Raw genomic sequence first — 12,794 nt, 5'->3', positions numbered from 1 at the left:
AAATCTTCACTGTTTTTCTGTAACAATGCATTCATGCTGCTTAAACTTTTCCACTAACCTGATTTTATGCTTAGTGGATCTTAGTGAGCCTTTTCTTCTAGTGACTTTAAATCTCCATCTTTTTAAGCATCTTTTTTTTTCCTGTGAATTTTTTTATACCTGATTGAAATTTTTTCAACTTGCTGCGGGTTGAAATTTCAGCCCAACTTCTTGTAGCAAGTGAGCAGGTTGCTGGCTCCTGTTTTGTGGGAAATAGTGTCCCTGCATTTTAAAGGCTAAGTGGTGGAAGAGGGGAAGGGGAAACCCAGCCCTGGTTTACTGCTGGTGAGCTGTGTAGAGTTCTTGTCATGCGCTTCGCTTCTGCTTGGCTATTAAAACACAACATGCTCCAAGGACATCCAGATTAATAGTGTTTTTCACTGTGTGTAACTGGAAGAGGAGGTTGCTGCTTGACCTCCTGAGACCTGCCAGGCTGGCACTCCCCTCTTACACAGCGGAGAAGCTTTTCTGGGACCAGAAGTCCTGGGGCCACCTACTGCTTTCTGCTCCTCTTCCATGTGCCAGACCCTCTCTGTGCTGTCCCTAGTCCAACTCTTTCCATGTTTCCCCTTCTGCACTAATCCCTAATGGTGCTGTACTTGCCCCAATCTCAGGTTGCTCTCTAGGGACAATGGACATTTGGCACTGGGTACATCAGCTCTAGGCACACAGTTTGTGACTGTTTCAGTAGTAGGGCAGTAAGTGGGTTTGGATCCATAATTAGCAGTGTGTGGGGAATAACTAATTGGGTAATTATCCGTGTGGCCTTTTCTGAACTCCATGATTCATAAACTACCCAAACTCTGCCAAAAGCCGCGCCTGCTCGGTGCAAGCTTTGGGTAAGGGTGAAACTCTCTGAGCTGCAACCTGAAAGCCATGGTGTGGGATCTGTGTATCGGGAGCAACTAACAAGTTATCTTCTGCTTGAGGACATGGCTTGGGTGTACCTCGGTGTTCCTTCTTGGCCCTCCTGTGGCCTTGTTTGATGAAAAGTGGTTGAGGACCAGCTGTTCTGAATGGTATGTCTGGCTGAGTGGGGTGGAAGGAGCACTGTGTCTGCCAGCAGAGCGCAGTGCTGGCTGTCAGCTGGTGGGTAGTCTGGCACAGCCACTGAGGCACTACAAGTCTGACTGATGCTATCGTGCAACTGCCCCACCATTGGGTAAGGACCTGTCCCTGGAGCTCCATGTCAGCAGAGCAGCAGGGTAGGATCAACTGAAACTCCCCAAAAGGGTGTTCTGACGTGTTTTCCATGTGTTGTGATGCGCAGCCTAGTTTGACGTCATGCTCAGATTGCTCTGAACTGAGCAGTCTGGATGTGTTTTGTCCAGGTGCCTTGGGAGCAAGCAGCATTTCCACCCACATGATTCAGGAGTGTCCTGCTGAGTGGCTGGTGATTCACTTCGTAGCCAGGCTACTGCCGGTCATCACCTTCTCTCCCCTTCCCGAAAGAGGCAGTGGGATAGACACAAAGGCCCTGTGTGGGTAGAAAACAGGATTGATTGCCAAAGCTAACTGTGGTCCATCAGCTGATGGGGTGGGAATGGCAGGTACAGGGTGTCCTTACCAGGCTGTGCTGGCGGCTGTTTGTGGGACAGAGCTGACCTTACTTGTCTTGCACTTAACACACTCTTACAGCATGATCTGCATTGAATAGCAGTGCTGGATCATCTTATTCTTCAACGACTTTCCCATTGACCTCTCAAGAGCCAGGGCATCAACACAGGGAGCAGGAGTCAGAAACTGTGCCACAACCCACATCCCACAAATTTCCGAGATCAATATACACAAGGGTGTGTATCTGACCTACTTAAAGTAAGAAAACAACCAGTAGTGGCTTTTTCTTCTCAAAAACCTCAAAAATATTACAGTGCTGCTTTATTTTCTTTGCAGCCTTTGCAAGCCCAGAAGGGCAGTGCTTATTGTCAAGAGGAGACAAACTTTCCTCATCTCCAAATGGAGCAGATTCAGACAGGCAGGAACCTGGATTGTGGTATCTGGATACACTGGTATCTGGTTTTGCAAAACTGAAGTCTACCCTTTCCTGGCCCCAGATTTGTCCATGTCTATTTATAGCCTTCTCTTGGAGTCTTGCTGAAAAATGCATTATATATTGACAGTGGCACTTTGTGAACTCGGATCTAATGGCTCCAGAAATAGTCACCTCAGAGATATCATAGTCTAACTTCTGCATATATTAAGTCTGACATTTGCTTTGGACAGCTATGAATGACAGTTTAAAACACAATGAAGTGGAGACTGAAACACAATAATTGTGATTTACAACACCGGAGAAATTGGTGCTGGATGTAAAATTTTAGGAGACAGTGTGGTAGTGTGTCTTGGGCTGAGAGTCCTTTTTGTTAGGGCTGTGGTCAGTCTTTGGAGAACTGAGCTGTTAGCACTTAGAGCTAAGCTCTGCTGGTTTAAAAACCTCATTTAGTCTCTGGCTCATTGGATGGTCTTCAGCTCTCTGAATCTGTCTGCATCCTTTCATCCGAAACAGGTCTGCAGACGTTGTCCCCCCTTCACCGAGAGCTCAGAGGCAGAGGCAGACGGGTAATTGCAGTCATTAGGGGACGCCTGATTTGGTACCATCCACAACTTCTGCCGAGCCCCAGCTGTGCCCTGCCCATGCGGCATTTGAGAGCCTCAGTGGTGACTTGCCCACGGTCCCACCACCCAGCCTTGGCACCCTGGTGGAAAAGCTGCCCTGCTCTTGGCAGAGGTGAGCCCATGGCTCACAAAATCATTTCCCTGTTTCCACTGTCTTTTGAAAAGATAATTTCCTTCTTACTGTCAATAACGTAAATCCCATAATATGGTTAGTGCACAGAAGCCCAGTAAATAATTTAGGAAGCAGCCTCCATTTAGAGTGCATCAAATACTAATATAGAGAAGGAAAAAATCCACACACATCAGTTACAGTAATTGGTGGAAGGCACCAGTCCGGATGGTAATGAGCTCCATTTTTAAAGCACGAGGAAATTAGATTCTTATAAATGTCAAACGCAGTTATTGTCCTCTTTCCTTGAAACAGAGCTGAGTTGGCTGCAGCCCATTGTCTCTCAATCAGCTTTGCTATGGATTAGACACATCCCGTCTCACACCAGGAATGTGCTTATTAGAAAAAATATCACTACACAAAGCATACAAGCTTTAACACTCAACTGATGTACTAATGGGTACGTGTACAATAAAACCCAATATCGTGTTACAAACCTTAAGCTGACCTGAGATAATACGATACAGAAATCTAAAGGACACGGATGAGTGTTTCCTTTGTGTGCTACAATTCTGACTACCTGGGATTTTACTTTTCATATAAAGGAGATAAAGTGAGGGAAGGTGACTTTTTCTCTCGGCTACTTATGAAAAAAGCAAGCAGTAAGTCGTCTTCATAGTGAATATGCTTGTAATCAGGTCATGTCCAAATACTTTGTGTATTTTAGTGGTGTCTCCTGGGTAACTGTGGCTTCACAGAAGACTTTCTCCTACTTTTTTTCAGTTCTCTCCTGGAGGAAAAAAAAAAGCCAAGAGGTGGTTATTTGTTCATACATCAAAGCTAGCTCTGTGAATTAGTCTTTCATTCATTATAAAATCTTACCAGTATGTGTTAGGAGCTTCAGAAAAATGGATATCAGTTGTTTGGTGAGGATAAAATGTGAGGAGGATAGGAGGCTTTGTAAAATCAAACACCTTTGCTGCATCCCTACTTCTAACTTTTTACTTGAGGATGTTCCTCCTTAGCTAGAGATTGTATCTTGTTTTCTCTCCGGGATAGAAGCTCGGTTGGAAAGTGGCACAGTCCTTCCTGATGTGGGAAGGCTTAAGGATGGAGCCACGCTCTTGATTCCCTTTTGCAGTGATGAGATACAGACTCCAGCTACTTGTGGACTTTACCACAAACTAACCCAAACTCTGAATGATGCAATATGCTGTTTCCAAGATGGTCATGTGTCAAACACATACTGTGGACATGCTATGTTGGAGACTACTCAGGACTGCTGCACTATGTCTTTAAAGATGATGTGGTGAGGGTAATGCAAGTCTGTTTCCATGCAGGAAACTCAGCTATATGCAAAAGCAGATGGGCTATTAATTTTTGGTTTTGTTTTTCCAGAATCCTTTATCTACAAGTTCTTTTTTTCCAGTTGCCTTTTTAATAACGTTGTCTTCCCTCTGATCTTCTCCATCTCAGTTTGTGCTCCTTTTTTCATTTCTGTTTTTACGAATGAAGTTCCTGGTGTTGCCCATAGAAAACAAACAGTAACTTGAGACTTCTATTTCACACAAGCAATGGATATTGAAAGATATTCCTAGCATATGTCACCAGACATGTGAACAGCACTTTCCAATTAAAACTCTGGGAATTTCTACTGGTTGCTTAAAAACCCTGCAAAACATTGAACCGTAGACTTGAATCCATTAACACCCATCATGGAAAAAAGGTCCAGTTATTTATATGGCAGTCATTTTATTTGTTTAAATTTGGTTTCATAAGCTAAAATGAACTCAACTGTTAGGGAAAAACATCTTGAGCATCTGATAAATATCTTCAAAGCCTGGAACAGAGCCCAAGAGTAAGGCTGCTAGAGTTGCTTCGGTTGGTATATGGTGCTGGAAGACAAGTATGGTGTCACCTGCTTTAGCTTCCTGTGTTTCTTCTAGAAATGCTTAATTTATCACATTAAATAGATAAATGACCAGTGGAACATGCAAGGATGTGAAAGGTCTTGTAATTCTGTAGCAAGGTAGCTCAGAAATGCAAGGAGAACTAGTGCTTAGTAAAGTTGCAAAACTATAAAGAAAACGAACATTTACTGATTTGGGGATTTGTTTTTTTCCCTGATGGAAGAGGGGCATGGGGTAGAGCTGCCACCTCCATGGCTGGTAGAGCCATGTCTTGTGTCTGAGCAGTGCAGAAGGAGAGTGTCACTCCTCTGCTGGTGCTTTTTCCCCTCTCAAATCCAAGGGATAACGTTTGTGAGAGAGGATGTTACTGTGCAGAGGGATCAGACTTAACATGTGTTTTGGACTCCTCGTCTGGCTCCCCTGGATGCTGCCTGGTTCCCATGCAAAGGCAAGAGCCTGATCACTGCCGCTTGACACCCCTTCCTTCCAGACCACAAAGGCCTCTGGAGAGAGCTGGGGAAGTGCAATGGGCAGGGACACAAAGGACCCTGCCATCTGTCTTGCTAAAGGCGTGCTAAAGGACTTTTAATTATCTTAATGATGTGTATTTCTGGTAGTTTTTTAAGTTTTTCAATGATACATTATTTTCTAAACAACTTTCTTTTAAACAGGTTGAAACCATGAAGAGAGTACTAGAAAGTCTCAACCTCAATATAGTAGAGATGGTAGATGAAAACGCAACCTTGGATGGTGGAGACGTCTTATTTACAGGTATAGTGGTAGTGAATTTGCTGTTTACATATTCTGACTGCCTCGAAGACTGCATGTTATCTGTCGTCTGCGTCATAAAATGTCATTCGTGTGGTTTGTTAAATCAGTTGTTTACTAAATGTTATGAAGGTACCTGAAATGAATTTTCAATGCAACCCTTGATGTCCTGCCTAATGCCTGAATAAATGAAGTAGCAGTACACACAGTACAAAGAGCAGCACTGTGCATGTAAATTTTATTTTAGCTTGTAAAGTGCCAATAAGAAAAATGTTTTCAGTAGTCAACTGCCTGCAGTTGTTTCATATTTCTTATTACAAGCAGCTACGTTCACCAGACTCATTTTCAGGACTTACAAAAGCCTGATGCAGACAATTGTCACTAGTTCAATGAATCAAATGCAAAAAATGCATTTTTAGTTTATGGAGAAAGTGGTGGAGTTGCCTGCCAGATGTCATGTGCTGGACAACTTATATGCATGGTTGACTTCAAAGATGAAGATACTGACTGTGTTTTTTATGTCATTAAACCCATTAGGCATTTTCTCACATCGGCTGCACACACGCTTGCTCCCTGCCTGTGCTGAATGAGCCTGTTTATTTTGATCAGCATCACAGTAGACTGGCTGCTTGCCTTAGTTCACCAAGGGGAAAGAAGGGTCTCAAAAGAGGCAGTCTAGGAAGGGAGGCCTTTCTAAGGCAGTGCAGATCCAGCACTGATTTTCTCTGAGCTGGAGGATCCAGTGGCTGCAGAGCTGCCTTTGAGACCTGAGGAAATCTCAGAGGGAGAGGGAAATGGTCAATCAGTGCTGTGCTAATCCAGCTCAGCTGTTCTCTTTCCTGACTCAATGACCATTGCAGAGCTTTAGAAGAGGAAGCTATTTATGCTTCTGGTGAAATGTGTCTTCTGGAAAAAGATAATTGCTTTATATTATCAGCTCACAATTGCAGGTTGCATTCTTCTATGCTGAATTTTCAGTTTTAGTACTCCACTTAAGAAAAGAAAGCTAGAAAACGATATTCATGAAAGATTGCTTCAAAATGTCTCTAAAGCTGGCCTGTTTTTAAAATGTGTATGTTCTGATGAAGGAGCTAATGTGGTGATTTTTTTGGATGGCTTAAAAAAAAGAATGCTGTAATTGTTTTGCCCTTAACTTTTTTCATTCTAGGCAGAGAATTTTTTGTGGGTCTTTCCAGGCGGACAAATCAACGTGGTGCCGAAATTCTGGCTGACACATTTAAGGTTTGTAGATTCATTCCTGCCACAGGGAATATAAGCTATCACCCACTGAATCAATTTGACAAATGTCTTGGCCAGTATAATTTTTATACTCAAATGCTTTATTTAGGACTTATTAAAGAAAAAAAGGTACAAGTTACTGAAAAGGTTTGAGCATCTGTCACTTTACAGGATGCTGAAGTTGGATCTGAAATGTGAGATCGCTGCATGAAAGTAACTTGGATAGTGGGAGGCTCTTATTATTTGAGGACATATCAACACTCATGTTCTTAATGTTCTAATGTATTGGCTATGTTCTTACTGCTGGTCCCTGGAGAGGTTTTATGTACGTACTCTTTCATTACTCATTTTAATGTATTTCTTTACAGTTGCAACAATAGTAATATTTGAAACATGTTCTGGATTTTACTCCAGTGCACCAGACAAGACAAGCTGGTCCAGAGGGGTATGTCATACTTAAGCAGTTGACACTGTGCCCTGGGATATGTTGCTATAGTTAATTTGCAGAGAGTAAAATTAATTATGGAATGTCTCAATATAATTATGGAAATAGGACAACTTAAAAATATATATAGCAGCTACTCTTTGCTCCCATACAGGATTATGCTGTCTCCACAGTCCCTGTTCATGATTCTTTGCATCTGAAGAGCTTTTGCAGCATGGCTGGACCAAACTTGATTGCTATCGGATCAAGTGAAGCTGCACAGAAAGCCCTCAAGGTAAAGCACATAAGAAAATTTCCTAATCAACAAACTTGGGTTTTTTGTTTTTAATCTCTGCTCAAGGATGCTGGAAGTTTAAAATAGGTATAGATCAATGAAAGAGGAAATCACCTCAGGGTCTCCTGTATGTGCAAACCATAAAGTTTTTATCAAGTAAGAGAATAGTGATGTTAATTTAGCTTTAGCTGTTTTCAGGAAATAAACAGATTATGCAGGTTATTACTTACAGCTTTGTTGACTAAAAAGGTGATAACTTGGTGATAGGAGGGAGGAAGAAGATATCGTCAGACCAGTGGAGATACTTACTTCAGATGTTTCCATGAGGAAATATGGCTTTTAAAACTGATGGAGGGGAAGTAAAAAGTTTCGGCATGAAGGAAGAGGGAGAGGGGTCTGATCCCTGTTGCAAAGATGACCTGTGTATGCATTTTGCAGTGTTGACTCTCTGGATAAAATCAGTAAGTAACTCTAGCCATGGGGACCAGAGGCCAGGACTCCCCATCCTTCCTTCCTCTATCACCTGGCTACAAAGTCAAGTTCCTTCCTGGTCACGCTTTTTCCTCTCTAATCCCATGAGGGTCTCATAACAGCATGGCTTCAGCAGAAGGGAGAGCAGTCTCAACCCAACCTGGTAATAATTTGAGTCTCTGAACATTTTCCTTTAAAGTGGGAGGTGTGGGTTGGAACCCTTGGGCTAAGAAGCCTCATGAAACTGGGTGTCTCTTCTCTGGCAGACTTGCACACCAGTAATCTGTTGTGTAGCAGGTCATCCCTCTACTACACCATCATCCTCAATAGGAAATATTTATTGCTGCTGCAGTTTGCACTAGGCTCAGCGGCTTTCCTGCCTGCTGGGTGTGTTCAGAGCAAATCTACCAAATCAAGCTTTTTCAGAGATGTGGGTGCAGACACCTGAGGCCATGAATCTCATTATGCATATAGGCAATGAGACAGCTCACTCAAGAGATCAGCATCTCTGCTCCTGCATGGTAACACAGCTTTAGGCACTGATGCTTTGCAGCAGAAACTTTGGCTGGGGCACCAAAACAGCAAAGTGCAACTGAGACTTTACCTGACGTGAAGCTTGAGGGAGTTTGTCCCTCTTGATAAATTAGGACCTACCATCCGGCACACTTTGGTTTGAAGATGGAGGTAAGCCAGAGCATGTCTGAAAGCATTACAGATAAGTGTCTTATGCATTTTTATCAGGACTTGCCTTCAAAGATGTTGTGGTTTAGGCCCAGCCAGCAGCTAAGCACCATGTGACTGCTTGCTCACTCCTCCCCCACACCGGTGGGATGGGGAGGAGAATCAGAAGAAAAAGGTAAAAACTAGTGGTTTGAGATAAGGACAGTTTAATAGGACAACACAAGGAGAGGAATAATAATAATAAAAAAAAAGTATGTGAAGTGAGTGACACACAATGCAATTGCTCACCATCTGGAATCTGATGCCCAGTAGATTCCCAAGCCATGATCCCTCCTAGTTTATAGGAGGGTCCCTCCCTGGCCAGCTCCCCTAGTTTATATCCTGAGCATGACGTCATATGGTATCGAATATCCCCTTGGCTAGTTCTGGTCAGCTGTCCTGTCTGTGTCCCCTCCCAGCTTCTTGTGAAAATTAACTTTATCCTAGCCAAACTCAGGCCAAAAGATTAAACCAAAATTTACTTTTCAGTGATAGCAGCAAGTCCTAAATTCTCAGCTTCTGATTATACTGATTCTTTTGCCAATAAATAAGAACCTAAGTGCAGGCTTTGCTCTTTGGCTTTGCAGAAGCCTCCTTTTTGCAACATGATCACTAATGCATGGAGGAAGCCAGCTGTGTGTCCCTTGCAATAAATGAGGAGGAGTGAAGATAGCTCTGCTGTGCTAGTGAGAAAGCTCTCTGAAATCTGCTCAGTTTAAATGCTACTTATGCAACCCAGCTTGTATCTCTTGCCCTGCTTCTAAAGCATGAATTATTTTTAAGAACAGCACTGCTATCAGTGCCCAAGGCTACTGATCTGAATCTGCCAGGCAGAACATTTATAACAGAAATAGTATGTAACTCTGAAATCAACATCCCTGGCCCCCAAAGAGCTTAGGAACCCCTTCTGCATGTCTTGTACATCTCCTTGGCTTCAGTAAGCTAGTGATATTTATTACTTTAAAACATCCTTAAATATTTGCAAGATGGAGGCCTGAGAGACTTCTTGTCCTTACTGTCATGCTGCAGTGCTTCATTACACATTTGCTTTTTGTATCTTATACATTTTCCTCGTGGGCATAATCCTAGGACTTTTCTTTTCCCAGCAGCGTTATTTTTACTATCAGAGCTTGGCAGAGATTTGGTGGTTTTTTTTCCTCTCTTATCTTGTGACACTTCAAGATTTAAGATGTCTCAGTCCCCAGCTAAGACAAAACCAACATTTCAAATCTCAGAATCTCCCCTGCTGGACATGGTTGAATTATGGAGGCCAGGAAAGTGCAGTCCTGGCTGGCTTAGACTTGCATCCTGGCAGCAATTAAGGGAATAGGATAGCAGCCTGATTGCTCTGCATGAGCTTAGGGGAGCTCTTAAACAAGAGGACAATCCCTTGACTTACCACATAGGTTGGAGTGGCTTTAAGTTTGCTCATTCATTTGAAAAAGCTGTCAAAGTTACTCTCTTATTAGAAATCACTACGTGAAGCTCTGGGAGTACATTCCCAGCTTATCACCCATGTCTTCTCCCCTGAGAAACCTATGAGAAACAGTTTTATCTGTAAAGGTCTAATGTTCCTGATGCTGTGAGATTGATTTATTCTGGGATGGAAAGTGCCCTGCATCTTTCCCTGTGAAATATACACTATCCCAAATATTCAGGCTTAAACTCAAAATGCATCTTGAGCAGCAGCCTGATGAAGTTTGCAGATATCCAGACAGCCCTATGCTTGCATAGAGTGTTTATAAACATGAGCAAAATTCAAGTACAATACTGGTTGCTCAGAGCTGCAATTTGAACTTGAGCCAGGACTAATCTGAGAACTCATCAGTTTGATTAAAGCCTTTTGCATGGCTCGGCTAATCGTGTTGCAGTGCATCAATTTAGCTATTGTAGCCAAAAATATTTTTTGGATAAGCTGATTAAATGTTGCTGGTAACTAGCCATCAAGTAAATACCAGCATTAATCAAGGTACAGTAAAAAGCAGATACATTTTTAAAAGAAGATGGTAATTAACAAGATAATCCAGCAGTCTTTGATTGTTGGTGGATATCTTTTAAAAAATAAATCAACTATGTCAGTTTTTAGTGTGTTTATCTGCATTGGACATTTAGCAGCATGTTTACATGTGTGTGATGGTAGTGTTTGCTCGTACCCTGCCAGCTGAGGTTAGGGACTCTGCCTTGGTGCAGCAGTTTTGTGCCATAGCATGTGCCCTTCTCATGCTCCCAGCGAGCTGACAGGTTACATCAGGCAACTGTGTCACAGTCAGACCAACATATGAAGTTACCCAGAGTGTGTTTCTTGCTCAGTGTATTGGATCCTACTCCACTCTCATTCTGGAGAACCTCTAGCTGTTCCTGCAGGAATCTAAATCTCTTCAGAGACATTACGGGAAAACAAATAGGTAAAGTCTCTGTCTTGGAAATGTCAGAGTTGTCAGTGCTGCTTATCACTAGCTTCCTCTAACATTTGAATTCTTGATTTTTGACCTATGTGATTTCTTTGTGTTTGTTCACTTGCCTCCGAAGAAAAAATTTCAGTTGGTGATCAGCTTCTTGCAGTCTTGTGGACATGCAAAGGCAGTAGGGTCTCTATGAGGCACTGATACTCAGAATTAAAAGCTGCTCCCTAGATTTCATTAGATTGATTGAGCTATAGCAGTGCTGTCAGCTGCTCCTCTCGTTACTCGTCGCAGTCTGTGTGACAGTACGGTCCCCTGAGCTTCTACCAAGTCATTTGCCTGGCACTGCCCAGCATGCCACTCCTTTATTGTGATAGCTTGTTATTTTAGACCTCTCCTTTGTTGTTCCCATTTTTCATGTCTGGAAATGCAATCGTATAAGCAAAATGATTAAACTGTCTTTAACCATCCCTCATAGTTGAGTTGTTTTCATGCTGTAGTGTGTCTTGTTAGGCAACAAGTGAACTGCTACGTCATGCTATGCTAACATTTTATATTTAAAATAGGATTTATCTTCCTACTAACAATCTTGCTTAAAAGAGAAATTTTTTGTGATTGCTTCTACTAGCGCAACTCATGTATCCTTACAATACTTTAAAAATAGAAAAAGAAATTGAAACTGGTGCTTACATATGGCAGAGTGCAATTGATTATGAGTTTAGTGTGGTGTGCGTAATGTAAAGTGCTGCAAGTGAGCTAGGAAATGAGTGCACAGAGTTTAGGATTATAGAGCACAGGCTGGAAGCAGATAATAAATCAGAAGTGACATTTTAACCATGAAATCCTCTTCAGGCTCTGGCAAGTATAGAATATTTATTTGGGCTGCAACTGAAAAGTGGCACTTGAGGAAACAGGGTGAAAAAGAGAGACAAATGAACTGCAGAAAGTACTGGGGCCTGTAGTGGCTATCACATCTGAAACTTTAACTTCCCTCTGCTGTTTTCAGCATGCATTTAATTCCTTCTTGTAGTTAAACCCGTTCATAATTCCATACGCGTAATTCCGTAGTTGAACATTGGCCATGGATGTTGAGCCAGTAAAGCCTGGGATTATTTTTCTGTTTCCCTCAGTGAGGCCAGGATTTCCTCCAAACATGTCACATTTGGGCTCTGATCCTGCACTGTTGGAGTCACTGACCTTTACCATGAGCGTGAATGAGGGTGAATTTGGGCTGTGACAGTGCTGGCCCCAGCACTAGGAGGTGACAGGGCAGTGCTGTGAGCGAACACTCTGCACTGCTTTTTCCATAATGAGGGACACAGTCTTGGGGTCTTGCTGGGACAGCAGAAGAGCAGGAACTGGCCGAGGACGTAATCCTGTTCAGGTTCCAGGCAAATGCTAGGCAAGATGACGATGGGAACCGTGACACAGCATCTATTGCACACTCCTTTCTGTACTCTCTCACTCTATACTAAATCCTGAAAAGCCACACTTCTGTCCTTTGGCTGTTTGTGTTGGTACAGATCACAGATCCCTTCTGCGTTCTGTGATGAGTGAAGACTTGGACAGCGGCAGATGATGATGGACACAGTCCTTAGTTTAAGCAGCTTTGTCTATGGTCAAACCATTCTCATATGGTCATACCCTTTGGGTAACTCAGTAGCAATCCCAAATCTGAGGGTTATGTGTGTTGTTCCCAGCTTTGGCAAGCTCAACTCTTCCCTTGCAGGCAGTGTGTATTGTATTTGTAGCAAGTGCCTGCTAATGAATTTGGGAAATGAGGTTGTCCTTTGAGTAGGCT

At 42.7% G+C, this 12,794-nt stretch overlaps 1 protein-coding gene across 1 annotated transcript in view; it reads left to right on the top strand.

Annotated features, from left to right (window-relative positions):
* DDAH1 (dimethylarginine dimethylaminohydrolase 1) overlaps positions 1–12,794 on the top strand; it is a 59,362-nt gene that overhangs the window by 33,724 nt on the left and 12,844 nt on the right. Inside the window, exons 2-4 of the mRNA XM_074876427.1 lie at positions 5,346–5,445; positions 6,611–6,684; positions 7,281–7,400. Coding sequence (XP_074732528.1) covers positions 5,346–5,445; positions 6,611–6,684; positions 7,281–7,400 — 294 coding nt within the window. The remainder of the gene's footprint in view (positions 1–5,345; positions 5,446–6,610; positions 6,685–7,280; positions 7,401–12,794) is intronic.

Source organism: Strix uralensis, chromosome 8, assembly GCF_047716275.1.
Source record: "Strix uralensis isolate ZFMK-TIS-50842 chromosome 8, bStrUra1, whole genome shotgun sequence".
Classification (NCBI taxonomy): Eukaryota; Metazoa; Chordata; class Aves; order Strigiformes; family Strigidae; genus Strix; species Strix uralensis.
Note: the sequence above shows the minus strand (reverse complement) of the source record. Positions and strands in the feature narration are given on the sequence as shown.